The 13774-nt window shown below is 33.6% G+C and overlaps 1 protein-coding gene across 3 annotated transcripts in view; it reads right to left on the bottom strand.

Moving 5' to 3' along the window:
* LOC120625649 (polypyrimidine tract-binding protein 1) overlaps nt 1–13774 on the bottom strand; it is a 327046-nt gene that overhangs the window by 7087 nt on the left and 306185 nt on the right. For all 3 annotated transcript variants that reach the window (XM_039892749.1, XM_039892747.1, XM_039892748.1), the window contains exon 8: nt 67–226. In XM_039892749.1, coding sequence (XP_039748683.1) covers nt 67–226 — 160 coding nt within the window. The remainder of the gene's footprint in view (nt 1–66; nt 227–13774) is intronic.

The raw sequence follows: 13774 nt of genomic DNA, 5'->3' as shown, positions 1-13774 counted from the left end.
TATAAGACTAACTCATCCTGGAAGCGAGGGCCAGGGCGAGGCGTGCCCGCAGAGGCATCAACTCACTGGTCAACAGCTGGTGCGCGTCGCCGTCGCCGGAGGGCAGCGTCGGGTTGGTGTAGTCGCGCGACTTGTCGTTGTTGTATTTGACGTTGAGGCAAGTCATCTTTGAGTAGTCGATGCGCAGAGTGCAGCACCCGTTGTAAATGTTCTGCCCGTCCAAAGCCTGTTGACAATGAATTTGTAGATCGTTAACGTCTTCAATATAGGACAATTTACTTTACGAGACATACTACCGCATATGTTTGTTTACAACTTATTGCTTCATTTTAATCAACCATGTTTGTTTACTGCCTACTTGGTCGAACACTCATCGTACGCTACAGCATTGCATAGGGGATCTATGCTTAATCCTAAAATCCTTATCTGTGAGAGAGGAGGCCTGTTGCCAGCAGTGGCACTTTGATAGGATTATGATATGAGTAAATAAATTACTTCCTCTGTATAAACTCAAAGCTTTTTACATCAGTTTTTGATGATTATATTTCTGGATGCTAAGGGAATTCAAGAGGCATGGATGGCCACTTTAATTAATAGAAGAAAAAAAAGAGGTTTTTCTCTTTGATCTTGGAAGGAGATGAAGATGGAAAAATGGGGAAAGGGTATGTTAAAGAAGATAATAATGTCTACTGATAATAATGCAGAATTCAACAATTCATAAACCATGAAAAAACATTAGGTGAAATGGGAGGCAAACTTTATCATTCAAAGGTTTATAATGAACCTTGAGGTAAAATATCGGTGTTATAAAATATACAGGACAATGCTGTAGAAAAAATATAACGGTGTCAAAATCGTTACTCTTCTGCGCTTGCAACCTACCTATTTGTTTGTCGACGTCGCCTGCGGGTGGCTGATAACACGGCATCGCGATAGAAAAGAGAATTAATTAAAATGCAACAGCACTCAACCCATTCCTGTGAGCATTATGTTTGCCTCATAACGATACAAAGCGAACATAATATTAAAAAAAAAACCATACTTTATTATACACAAATACAAATATTCTTTGAAGTAAGCTGACCTTACGGGCTAATTAGAAAAGGCAAATCTGTTACACTTTTTGTGATTTTACTACAAGTGAATATATTATTTAATTTTGTATTATTATTTTAAGTGATTGAAATGTTATTTGTTTGAACGGAGATGACAAACATCGTGAGGAAACTTGCATGCCTGAGAGTTCTCTATAATTTTCTCAAAGGTATGTGGAGTCTATGTCTCATTGTGGGAGGAGACTCGTGCCTTGTAGTGGGGCTGGCAATGTTTTGATACGATGATGATGAATATATTACAACGAAGAACCCAGCAAGCATTACAGCTTTTGATCTTTTATCGCAGCAGATTGCTTCGTATCATCATTGTGATTAAGAAATCATACTTTTATATTAAGCTTGTCAGTGTATTTCCTTTTACAGGTGAACAGCTACCCTCGAAACGGACGGTTTTTTTTTTAAATAGTTGGAAGATTACCAAAATCAATAATTTAATACATTTTATTCGGTTTGCATTAATAATACCTGTTTTATTAACCACTTATTTTTAGATTCGCTTTATACACGTTTATATAATTTGAGTACATTGGGTTTTTTATATCTTTCATTTCATAAATTAACGGGCTTATTAAAGTTGCAAGACTACAATGATATCAAAGAGACAAGGTATATTCGTAATCTAGTGTTGATGCTTCTAGTGAAAATGGGACGGGTTAGCTTGAATTTTATAGTTAACACAGTATTTCTTTCAGCGAAAAGTATTTTATTCAAGATAAAATCAATTGCTTGTACAGGTAGGTTCATGAGGGACCTCCCGCTATCCAATTTAGAGAAGACAAATGTTACTCGTCGGATTACTAGTGAGCAGTTTTCTCGCCGCAAATAGACCTTAATTTTTAACTGTTTATCCCTCCTTACCAATTTCTTTTGTACGCAGCGCCCTGTCAGTTCCTGTAATTCATTTCAACAATTGCCCCGTGGCTGTCCCTACGAAACAGTTTCATTAATGCCGCCAACTTGCCGATGCCCGCGGCCCCGCTTCCACCGCGGTCCGTGGTATTATTAATTCAAGCACTTAACGTCACTGTTTTCTTTTAAAAAGGGCAACCATGAGAAATTTTTAGAGAATTATATGGAAAATTCTAAACTAATTAAGCAAAATTCAACGTAAAGCGGAAAATAGGTACGTACGTAATAAATGTTTCATATTTCAATTATGCGGATAAAAGCAACTTTGTATTATAAATTTATACGTGGGCAAATTAACCAAGCCTCCTTTCATTTCCTGTTTAATTTAGAAGATAGCATCCTACACATACATAGTAGAGTACTGAAAACACAATCGATCGTTACGAAAAGCCCTCTTAAATCGTTGATTAAACCACGCTCGTACTTCCTATAAATGAAGTTACATTTGAATACCTTTTTACAATCCAATAAAAATTTCAGAGACGCAATGAATAAGTAAGAGTTCAATGTCGAAAAGCTGGAATATTGGCTGTAGATTTAATAAATTTCTGCTCTATATGCAAATGCGAACCCCTGATGTGTAGACGTGAATAGATTGGCTCGTTTATAGCTCAACTTATATGGAAATACGAAAAGCACGTAAGAAAGCGTGAAGAAGATCGCTTCGATATGTAATTAGTTTTGTAGACCGTCACGCCTCAATTTGATTTTCGCGAAATTGAATTTTTGCGGAGTGCGTAAACGCCTGCGAAGGTACTTGTGTACATAAATAATTTACAACTCAGATACCTAAGATTTTTAATTTACTGAGTACAATTATAAATAAAAATTAATTTATTTACAAAACATTAAGCAAGAAATCAATATTTTCTATCAATATCAATAGTTAATCTTGCTTGTTTCTGTATTCGTTTGAATTAACACAGGTTTTAATCAGTATATTTTATAATCTATTGTTTTAACTTAGGTACGTTTTGTGTAAGTGCCAATGTTTCTGCGATTATTGAACTGGCTTTTACTAGTTCCGATTTGTACTTGTAATAATACAAATATTTTAAGCACCTACAACTCCCTTTCTATTTGAGTTTTTCCCGATGGATCATCTAAGGAATGAATATCAGTTACCGAAGTTACCATGAGAAGTAGTAATAGATGTCTCTGTCTATATTTAAAAATCATTATATTAGTCTTGCCAATCTATGCCAATATATTGTTAGATATCAGTCAATTATACGATAGTAACATATGGTCAATTATGGTCAGTTAATTTTTTTTGTTTATTTATTTACTCAAAAATACAAAAAAAAATCGAAAAACATAAACTCTTAATCATTGGTCGTGTATAAATACATGCTTAATTCTAAAATTATATTCATGCTAAACTAAACTAAATGATCATATGTATCTAAATTATATTTTGTATACCTAGTATTAACTATACCTGTAACTTTGGCTGTGGTTGACAGTGATGTTGTTCTTACCAGTAAAAATTAATCCGCGAATCTATTATATGTACTGTGTACGTAGGGAATTCATATATATACGCAATAAACGGCAAAGGATATATAGTACACTTCCCTGCGGCAGACCGCTGTAATTTTTTTTTTAAACGTATAAATTGCTTCTTTCTTTATGAGTATATTTCCGTTATTTGATATCTTCTAAGTCTTTATCATTGCCAGAGAATTACTCGTACGCCTTAAGATTCCAATTTTTTTTTTAAATATTATCATCTACACAAAACACCCTACAGACACTTTAAAAGGTCAATTCTCTTAACTCCATACATCTAACAGATTAGCCCGCTACCACTTAGACAGCGTCATTACATACCAGCAGGTGAGATTGCAGTCAAGGGCTAACTATTAGTGGGATTAAAAAAAGTCTGTCTGTTTGTAGTGACTCAGCTACTGTAACACACCGCCTGTTTAAATTGTAGATTGTACTGAAAAGTAGGGTAGGCAATTTAAACTTACTACACAATTTCTGTAGTTTCCAGACCTATTCATATTACTAATTTAAACCTCTAACAAAATACGCATAATTCTAAATGAGCTATTTAATATGCATGTAGGTAGGAAAAGGGGATGAAGCTTCTCATCTAAGTCAACATTTTTGCTCCGGGATTTAAAAAGAGCTTTAATATAAATTATGAATAAATTTGCGTCATGGGTGGGTAAAGTCATTAAATGTTCAATGATTAATTACGTTGAAGGCTATTAAACTAAAAGAATGGCGGGTTAAACTAACGATAAGCTATTATAATATAAAACGAGGATCTCTCATACAGTCACCCGCGTATAGTACGCATACACTTTCAGTAAAGCCTCAGCCTCATTCAGTTTAGAAAAAAGTAACAATTTAAAACGCCAATACAATAACTTCAAGTCCTGATTTTTATTTGCAAAAATGCTTACCAATTTTACTATTTTTATTGAGCTTTTTTTCAGGAAGATTCGTTTTTAAAGCTTTATTTATCATGATAATCCATCATGTTTTTCGTAACCGTATTCCTTTTAACTCCCAAATCACTTGTTAGATATTTATGAAGGAGGTTTGTATCCTCTGGCTAACCTCTTTGACGGCCCATTGGCGCAGTTTGCAGCGACCCTGCTTTCTGAGTCAAAGGCCGTGGGTTCGATTCCCACGACTGGAAAATGTTTGTGTGATGAACATGATTGTTTTCAGTGTCTGGGTGTTTATCTTTATATTATAAGTATTTTATGCATATTATTCATAAAAATATTCATCAGTCATCGTAGTACCCATAACACAAGCTACGCTTACTTTGGGGCTAGATGGCGATGTGTGTATTGTCGTAGTATATTTATTTATATTTAATATTAAAACCTGCACTATGCAGATAACTAAGTGTAGCCATTTTCTGGTCTTATCTCATTGAAATAAGACGAGAAAATGATGGACATCATTATCTGGTCGCATGTAGGTATGTTAGCTGCACCATGAAATGTCGGAAATGATAGACAAAATAATTTTCCTATAGTTTTTGATTCTTATAGATATAAAAGTTCTTGTTGTGAAGGTTCTGAAAATACACAATTTATATAAAATAATTGTTTCGTTACCAGGTGTCTACATTACATCTACGTTGAAAGATTACGCATAATATATTTTTTTAATTTGATAATATTGGTTCGTATCTCAAAGTAGAACGAGCCAAACGATACTTCATATGCGCAAATTTGCATACATTTTAACTTATTCCAACGTGAAATTAATGAACACGGCACCAGAAACATGTATTTACACGTACGTAACTACGAATTAAAAGTATACATTCTAATTTTAACGTTACACGGTATAAGTGAGCTTTATTTCTTAATAACCCTATATTATTTCTGATTAATTCTGGATATAATATGTAGTTTGAGAGGATATACATAATATATGAATCGGGTGTCCGGTTTTGGAATTTCAAAGTTCGTTTGTAGTTTTTTACACAGCTGCTAAAAAAGAAGTGCTATTTTTGTTAGGGTTAGCTATGTACGTATGTGTGGTTCTTTATTGATTGCTTCCGATTGGCGCAGTGGGCAGCGACCCTGCTTTCTGAGAGCCGTGGGTTCGATTCCCACAACTGGAAAGTTTGTGTGATGAATGTTTTTCAGTGTCTAAGTATTTATCTGTATATTATAAGTATTTATGTATATTATCTATAGAAAATATTTTTTAGTCATCGTAGTATCCATAACACAAGCTACGCTTACTTAGGGGCTAGATGGCGATGTGTGTATTGTCGTAGGATATTTGTTTATTTATTTATTTTTTCGACAATATCTGAGATATGATATCAAGGGCTGTGGTTTATGATTTACTTATCAAGATCAACATAAGTCATACTATTATTTCAAAACAGAAATTTTACCTAGTTATTACACTTATAGTAAGGAGGGCTACCAACTAGGAAATGGTAACTACTATACCTTCCTATCTCAGAGTAGGTACGCAATCCTGCCATACACACGAGCCCGGTGTTTGTTGTTTTTGATGTTATAGTAACAGAGACTCAATTCTATCCTCATTGAATTTTATCGCATTGTTGCAATTGAGGCTAGTCCGATTTTGTGATGGAATTCATAAAAAATGTATTTTTGCGTCAGCATTTAGATAACGTTATTTTGTTAGCACTTCAAATTTTCAGTTACAGCGCCATATTTGTAAAAATAATATCATATATATAAAATCTTAAGCACTACTAATGCGGTTATTTCTCATTAAAAAAATAACTCATAAAAGACTAGCACCTTGATAGGTTTCCGTGCCATTTTTATATTATACATAACAGTATTGGATAGATCCCAATCTAGTACTACTATAGTACCGTTAAGACTATTAGCAATATAAACTAGTAGTACAAGCAGCTTCAAGGGTGTTAATAAGTGAGTAACTGATACTCTCGATGAATGTATGTAGGCGGTAAACATTTATTGACCTTCAAGGTATATGAAATTAAATTACTATTAACGTTAAAGTTTATTTGTCAAGTAACATATTAATGTTATTAATATTTTACTAAATCTACACGGAATTTGTTTTGCATTTAATCGTTTACTTATTTAGTGTAGGCACAGAGCATCGTAAAATGGGTGAGACTTTTTTGGACTTTGTTGTGACGATTGCATGAAATAAGAATATTTTTTTGAAACTGCAACTTTTGCTGCTCGGTTATGAGGTACAAAACTCTAAAAAGACAAAGAAACGTGGGAAATTTACCCAGGCAATTAACAGCCCTTTACGGAAATTAATCGAGTTGACGTAACTTTAGATATTTCTCAACGGGGTAAATAAGACTTAAAAACGGCGACAAGGCCGTCAGAGCTGCGAGACAGAATCATTGTAAGACGTAACAAGTGTCCTCCGTATCTCTTAATCACGTCCCCGGTAATTGTTTTATCTTTAGCTCGTTAGAACTCGTTTAAGCAAAGCCGTCTTAGAGAAGGATTAAATGCGGTCCGCCTTAATCCACCCCCTGTTGCTAATTCTGGCGGTTTTTCCACGGAGACCAGATAAACGTTTTTGTTGAGGTCCCAAGCTCGCAACGTTTAATATTTATAAGAGCCAACATCGCTCAGATTGCTTCTGTTGCCGCTGCAAGGATTACGTCAACGATAGAATGCATTCGGGGCTTTTATTCGACGGAAAATTTTCAGAAAACGTTCGAAATTCATTATTAGTTACTATTCCTAGATTTATGTTGTAGTTGCTTCCATGAGTGCCTTATTAATAAACAAAGCATGATGTTGGATTATTTGAGCAGTGTTTTGTCATACTAAAACTGTCGACATTTTCAAATGTCAAAGCGCGATAAAACACTATATAACTCTTCAGAGGTTATGCCACGCTTATTAATAATAATGCCCTCGAAGTGTTTATATACCAACATTTTATAAGCTCAGTTTGCTTATGTTCTGTTGCTGGTGCAAGAATCACCTCAATAATTCAAAACCTCAAGAATACATTCAAAACATTTTAGTCACAAGAAAAATGACAAAAAATATTCAACACTTTTATTGTTCGATCAAAGAGAGTCTTTTAAGATTTACTTTTTTTATTTACTCGTACTCGCGGTTATTCTTCTAACGAGCTTAGTCAGCTTGTAATGCAATCTATGCAGGTATATAGATGCTTACATTCAGTTTATCTTTTTTTTCTTCCATTCTGCAGCGTTATAAGGCCAAGTATATAGAGTGATAACCGTTTTTAATATCTGGAACGGATATCGCGTATACAGCATAATTCGGTCAAAAAAACCCATACAATTAGTTACTTCAAAATCCAAAAAGCTCTAAGCAAGACTGTGCCCAAATCAATCAGAACTGTACACTATTATGGCAGAATAAAAAACTATACACAATTATACAGCTTGAGTATTGTTTTAATTAATATTAACTAATTGGAAGGTAAATAAATCTTACTCTTACTTGTTTGTTACTTTAACGAATGAAAACACTTCCAAACACATCTTTTAGTTGAAAATTACCGTTTACCTACCGTGAGTATAATTGATTCTATTGGGCGTGAAGAAATTTGCCACAAATCCTGTTACGGGACCGCCAGCCCTTGAGTTTACCTTATACAAACCCTGTGGGTCAGTGCTTTAACCATAAACCAAATGAAATCTTGATAATTAAATAAAAACCTTTATTGTATACTAGCTTTTGCCCGCAACTTTGTACGCGCTTATTTAGAGTATTTTTTTTTGGATTTTGGGATGCTATAATAGATAAAATAAAAAAAAAAAATTGTACAAAAATATATATTTATCTTTGGGGGTCACCGTATCATAAGAATCGGTCAATCCGTTTCGGGGGAGAGTGTGAGGGGCATCATGAGTTATTGGTTTCCAGCAGTGATAGTACCTACCTAGTAGTTGAATCAAAAGTAATGAAACTACAACTTCAAAGTAAAATTGAATATTCAGAGGCCCTTAATAGTGTTAATAACCCCCATCCCATATCCTCATGATTTTTATTACAGCATTTGAGTTGAGATTTGAGCTGAAATTATTTCAAAATGTGGAACGACAAATAAAAAGTCTAAAGAAAAATTTCATCTTTCGCCTCATTCTACGTTTTTATTATAAAGTAATATCAGTTACTTATTTAGTTGGTTAAATAAAGTAAACAAAAAAATATTACTATATAATTAAATAAATGGACATAATAAACATTAATAAATAAGAAATACTAATAGACTCATTATCGGACATTTATGTACAATTGAATCACCGGAATGCACCCGCAGACTTTGACAATTAAAAGTGTACACTGTCAAACCTTATAGCTAACTTCAGGGTGTCGGTTTTTTGTGATGGTGTATAAATTTACTCTCATAATGTTACGTGCGCATCGTAAAAATTTACTCTCATAATGTTTCCCTAACGCGCCAAAAGAAGTATAACTTCAATAAGAAGAGTCGATAACTATATAGGAAATCTCTCTCTAAGAGTCACCCTTGAAAATAAATACTTAAGTTTGGAACGTACAAAATAATTGATTGTATTACGCGGCAAGCACTCGCTCGATTAGCCACGGCTACAGACTACTTACCGGAACAGAGTTTGTACGAAGTAAATACCTATTGGGTTGAGAGCACTGTTACTATTAAAATAATGAAAAAATAAGCTTAAGAATTGTCTATTTTTAATAATAAACATTTACTGAAGTAAATAAGAAAAAAATTACATTGAAATGTTCAAAAATTAATTGTATTAGGCCGTTCTCTAAAAGACAGAAGAAGTAATAGATGTAACTGAAACCTTGAGTGCTTTTAACTATTAAGTAAAATGAGGATGATTTGTTTCGCCAAAAACAATAATGGTATCAAATTGCTTAGGACTATCTTATTTTCAAAAAATCCTCAAATATATTAAAATACTAGTATTTAAATACATTTGAGGGTTTGCGGGATGATAAGGAGTACTTTACTACCACTGCCATGCCATAATTGATTGTAGATGGGCAGACGCGCGATGTTTTCGAGGTCTTCCCAAAAACAAATACAACTGAGCGTATTAAATTGATGAATCAAATTAAAATATTTATTACTAGCAAGCAAATCTTTCTCCTTGATCGCTTGGATCTGGTCACACAAATTTAAGATTTTCTTACATTTTAAGTGAAACAAAATGTGTAGTGTTGTTCAGGGAAAATTATCTTTATAATGGCTTTTATCGCTCAAGGAAATAAATAGTTATTTTTCTTATTTTACCCACCTGAACAGCTACGTACACATGATATTTTGTTTGTGTATATCCATGGAACATTATTCGATCCTTCTATATAAATGTAACAAAACGTACTTCATAAAATGAAATTCCTGTGTGGTTAAGATTTTAGTCGAAGTAGTCATAGATACAAATTTATACTATATACTGTTTTTGAAATCAAAGAGATTGAATAAGACATATTTTATTCGCGTAAGAGCCTTCTAAGATCAGGTCTATAATTATAATATTAAAAATCGTAGAAACTCTGCTATATTGATCATCATCATCATCATCATTTTCATCATCATATCAACACAATAACAGCAAAAATATGTCAAAAAATAACTTGCTTTTAAAAAAAAACATCGTTTTTGTGTCTCGAGAATATCAAGTGAAGTCAATTTCTCCTCAGTATCTATGTTTTTTTTGTTATTATTGTTAACAGAATTTAATTTCTGATTCACAAAAACCTACAAGCATGTTTTAATATCTCCCAGTTATATCAGTTCTATAAACTACTATTAAAATGTTGAAGAACGAGTAAAATTATACACATTGCCCGTTCAATCTGTTTATCTTTTAATTGAATTAACGGGGGTCATTCAAAATTTCAATCAACGGAAATGAGATTGCACTGTGACGTAGGTATTTATTATAATATGTATTTTCCGTATCGATAATAATATTATGAAATTAAATTTTAATTTCGGTATTCAGTAATCACATATACGATATTAAAATATTTTATTTTTCATGTACATTCATAGCAAGAACAATCAGCCTCCAAAATATGGCAAGACAATTTATAACTTCAATTCCAAAAGAAATGTGGTTTGTTTTTCCTTTCATTCCAGTAGGTAGTAATTCATCTATTCGGCAACATAATATAGCAATTATTATCATTTACTTTACTAAATAAATGAAGAAATAAATATACTACGACAATAAACAACAACATCGCCATCTAGCCCCAAAGAAAGCGTAGCTTGTGTTACGGGTACTAAGCTAACTTGAATATATTTTTAGTGAATAGTATATATAAATACTTATAGTATACAGATAAACACCCAGACACTGAAAAACATCATGTTCATCGAACAAACATTTTCCAGTTGTGGTAATCAAACCTTGGACACAGAAAGCAGGTTCGCTGCGCACTGCGCCAATCGTATAATATAATCGTATCGTAATCGGCCGTCAAACACCACACGTTAGTAATTGTTTGCTGTGTTATGTGTCTTTTTATAAACCTACACGCATATAAACACTTGTACATACGAACGTACGCATTCTCCTTCCCTCACCAACTGTCCAACCGCCTAGGATGACTGGTAGAGATCACATAGAAAGATAAGATTTTCTTGTTCACACCTTTCTTATATATCCTTATAATAACAATAGCACTAAATGAATAATGTTGTAAAAGTTCAAAACCGAAGTAGGTTAATATGACAAAACAAAACTGATAAGTCTTTCTAATACGACACCCTGCCCTGTCACGTTTTATTGCAAACTGTTTTTGTTCCATTAGACAATGTAATTAATACTCACCTGTAAACCTAATTGTGGCTGACAAACAGACAACGATCGAGGCCATCATTGCTCAAAAACCGCTCCTTAATACCATCCCCACACCGTAACCCAATATTAGCGATTAGCCCCGCAGATGTTGAACTATATTGTGACATCATGAATAATGAAACCAACGACTTTTGTTACCGAAAGCGTGAATTGGCATTGTCTATGAATACTGGTATTGTTCACAACATAATGGCATTGTTTTACCTGCAACGCTTGTAAACGCGGCGTTATTTGAAGTACACCATATATTATTCAGGTGCGCTGTCGGCGGGACGTTAAAAATGTAATGGTGGGCAGTAGAACCGAAGTATTGGTTTGCGGTTGCAGCCAACTTAATTTATGTAAGGACGACCATAAAAATGCTTTATCGTTTTTAATAACAACTTCCAGTAAATCAAAGTAATTAACAAGCAAAGTAATCACTAGTCACAACAGCAAAATCACCTCAAAAGTGTATCTTATTTAAATATTTAAAAGGAATAGATATTAATTGTCTACTAATACAATTTAAAAGTCACATGAAACTATGGAATGTTAACGCTATAATGCATTCAAATTTGTGACAGTAACTTGTGACAGTAACTTGTCAAGTTATTTATCAAACTTTCCATCGTCAATACATCGGAAAGCTTTAAATGGTAATAAATTGTGTGCAAACGAATATAAACCTAAAGTTGATGATGTAGTTCTGTAGTCCACTAAATTATTAATGCAAGTGGGAAATTGCTAAAATCCTTATGGGCTGATCAGTTTTTTTGATAAATGCTGTCTGGGTCCTTTGTATCACGCTATCTACTAACTGTGACTGAAAACCAAAATTAATTTAGATCGAGGAAAATATTGAGAGAGATATATGATGTAAAAAATGAATTAACGTTCCGAAAACCCTGATTCCTTCGTTAAAACGAATTCACTTCTCTCAGCTGGTTCACCGAAGGAATTAAATAATATTTTGTATAAATAAAAATCAAAGATGAGTACTTAATATAAAAAGTTAGCGTTAATAAGAAAGAGCAATTACATTTTGACCCGAAGGACCGATACCGTAACTCAAGGCGACGAAGTTTAAGTAGTTTAAAAGGTTGTAAGTTAAAATGATAGTAGAAAGACAAATAAGTTTTTGCAATGCTACTATTCGAATTCGGTAAAAGTAAAAAATTTAAGCGTCAAATATAAATTTACTGGGGAAAAGGCGATCAAACATTCATAGTATAAAAATTTAAATAGTAAGTAAAGTTTGTGGTTTACCGAATCTCTACTTATAATATCGTGTTGATATTTTCCACTGCTCATAATGCAAAATTTTATTTCATTGAGTCTTTCTGTAGAAAGCGTTGGCGATCTACTAACTTAATCAGAATCAATCGATCGAATTAAGCTAAAGCAGGCATAAAATTATATTGCTTTTCGAGAAACTGATTGTTTGATTTACAGTTATGGTTTATGCTTTTTATTCAGGTTACAAAAGCAACGAAAGAATTATACTAAAGTTACAGTTACTTGGGACAAAACATCTAAAAATAAATTTTATTAATCATAACATATTTTGGGCAATATTTATATATTCGTTGTAAGTTTGCGGCTAGTACGTTCCTCAACTCTGCCACAACTTAAGTTAAACGACTGATGGCTCCTTGTGGGCCTCAAACTGCGAGCTTAACGTGAACACTGAACATATAGGTAGACCTGGAGTTCCAGCTTATAGAAAAGTCATATCATAGTATAAAGGATAATGCGCTAAATAAGTTGCTCTTCAAATGGTTTTGAGTAATAATGTGAAATGGTGATAACTTAAAGAATACCAGGCATTGTTTGTCTAAAACTTAAAACTAAACCTTCGTAGATTTAGTATTACGTTTACGTTTAATTTAATTATCACTATCATCTCACTACTGTATGTACGCATCATATGTGTTATCAAGAGAATTTTTGAATAAAGAAATTGTGATTCGACTTATGACTTTGTATACGACGGCAAAAACGTAGGTACTAGCCACGGCCATTGCGGCAAAAGCGAGCGATTAAGAACAAAGATTACGTTGAGCAAAGCGGTGAACACTAACAAAACAACCGTTAAACAATGTTTGACACGTAACGAGGCGATGCAGAGTGCAGCTCCAACGCTGTTGACACAAGTCGGAGGTATCTAAACAGGGGAGGGCGACGAGACGTGCAATTTTAAGCGAGACCTGATCTTCGCTTTCATCAATAGAGTATTACCAAACTCTCTTGACAGACCGCTCAAAATATTAAGAGCTTTGCAAACTTCGGATCTCGAAATAAATATGATATGATTATTGAATGCTAAGAGATGAGAACCTGGCTGGTTTTTAATGGTGTCTGAGCATTGCAGGTTCAGCGAGGCGTAAATCGTAGCGTAGCTACAAGTAGCTTTATTATCGTTCAGCGTAGGAATTGAATGAGATCAGTCTTGCTTACTAAT

This window comes from Pararge aegeria, chromosome 8, assembly GCF_905163445.1.
Source record: "Pararge aegeria chromosome 8, ilParAegt1.1, whole genome shotgun sequence".
In the NCBI taxonomy this organism is placed as follows: Eukaryota; Metazoa; Arthropoda; class Insecta; order Lepidoptera; family Nymphalidae; genus Pararge; species Pararge aegeria.
Note: the sequence above shows the minus strand (reverse complement) of the source record. Positions and strands in the feature narration are given on the sequence as shown.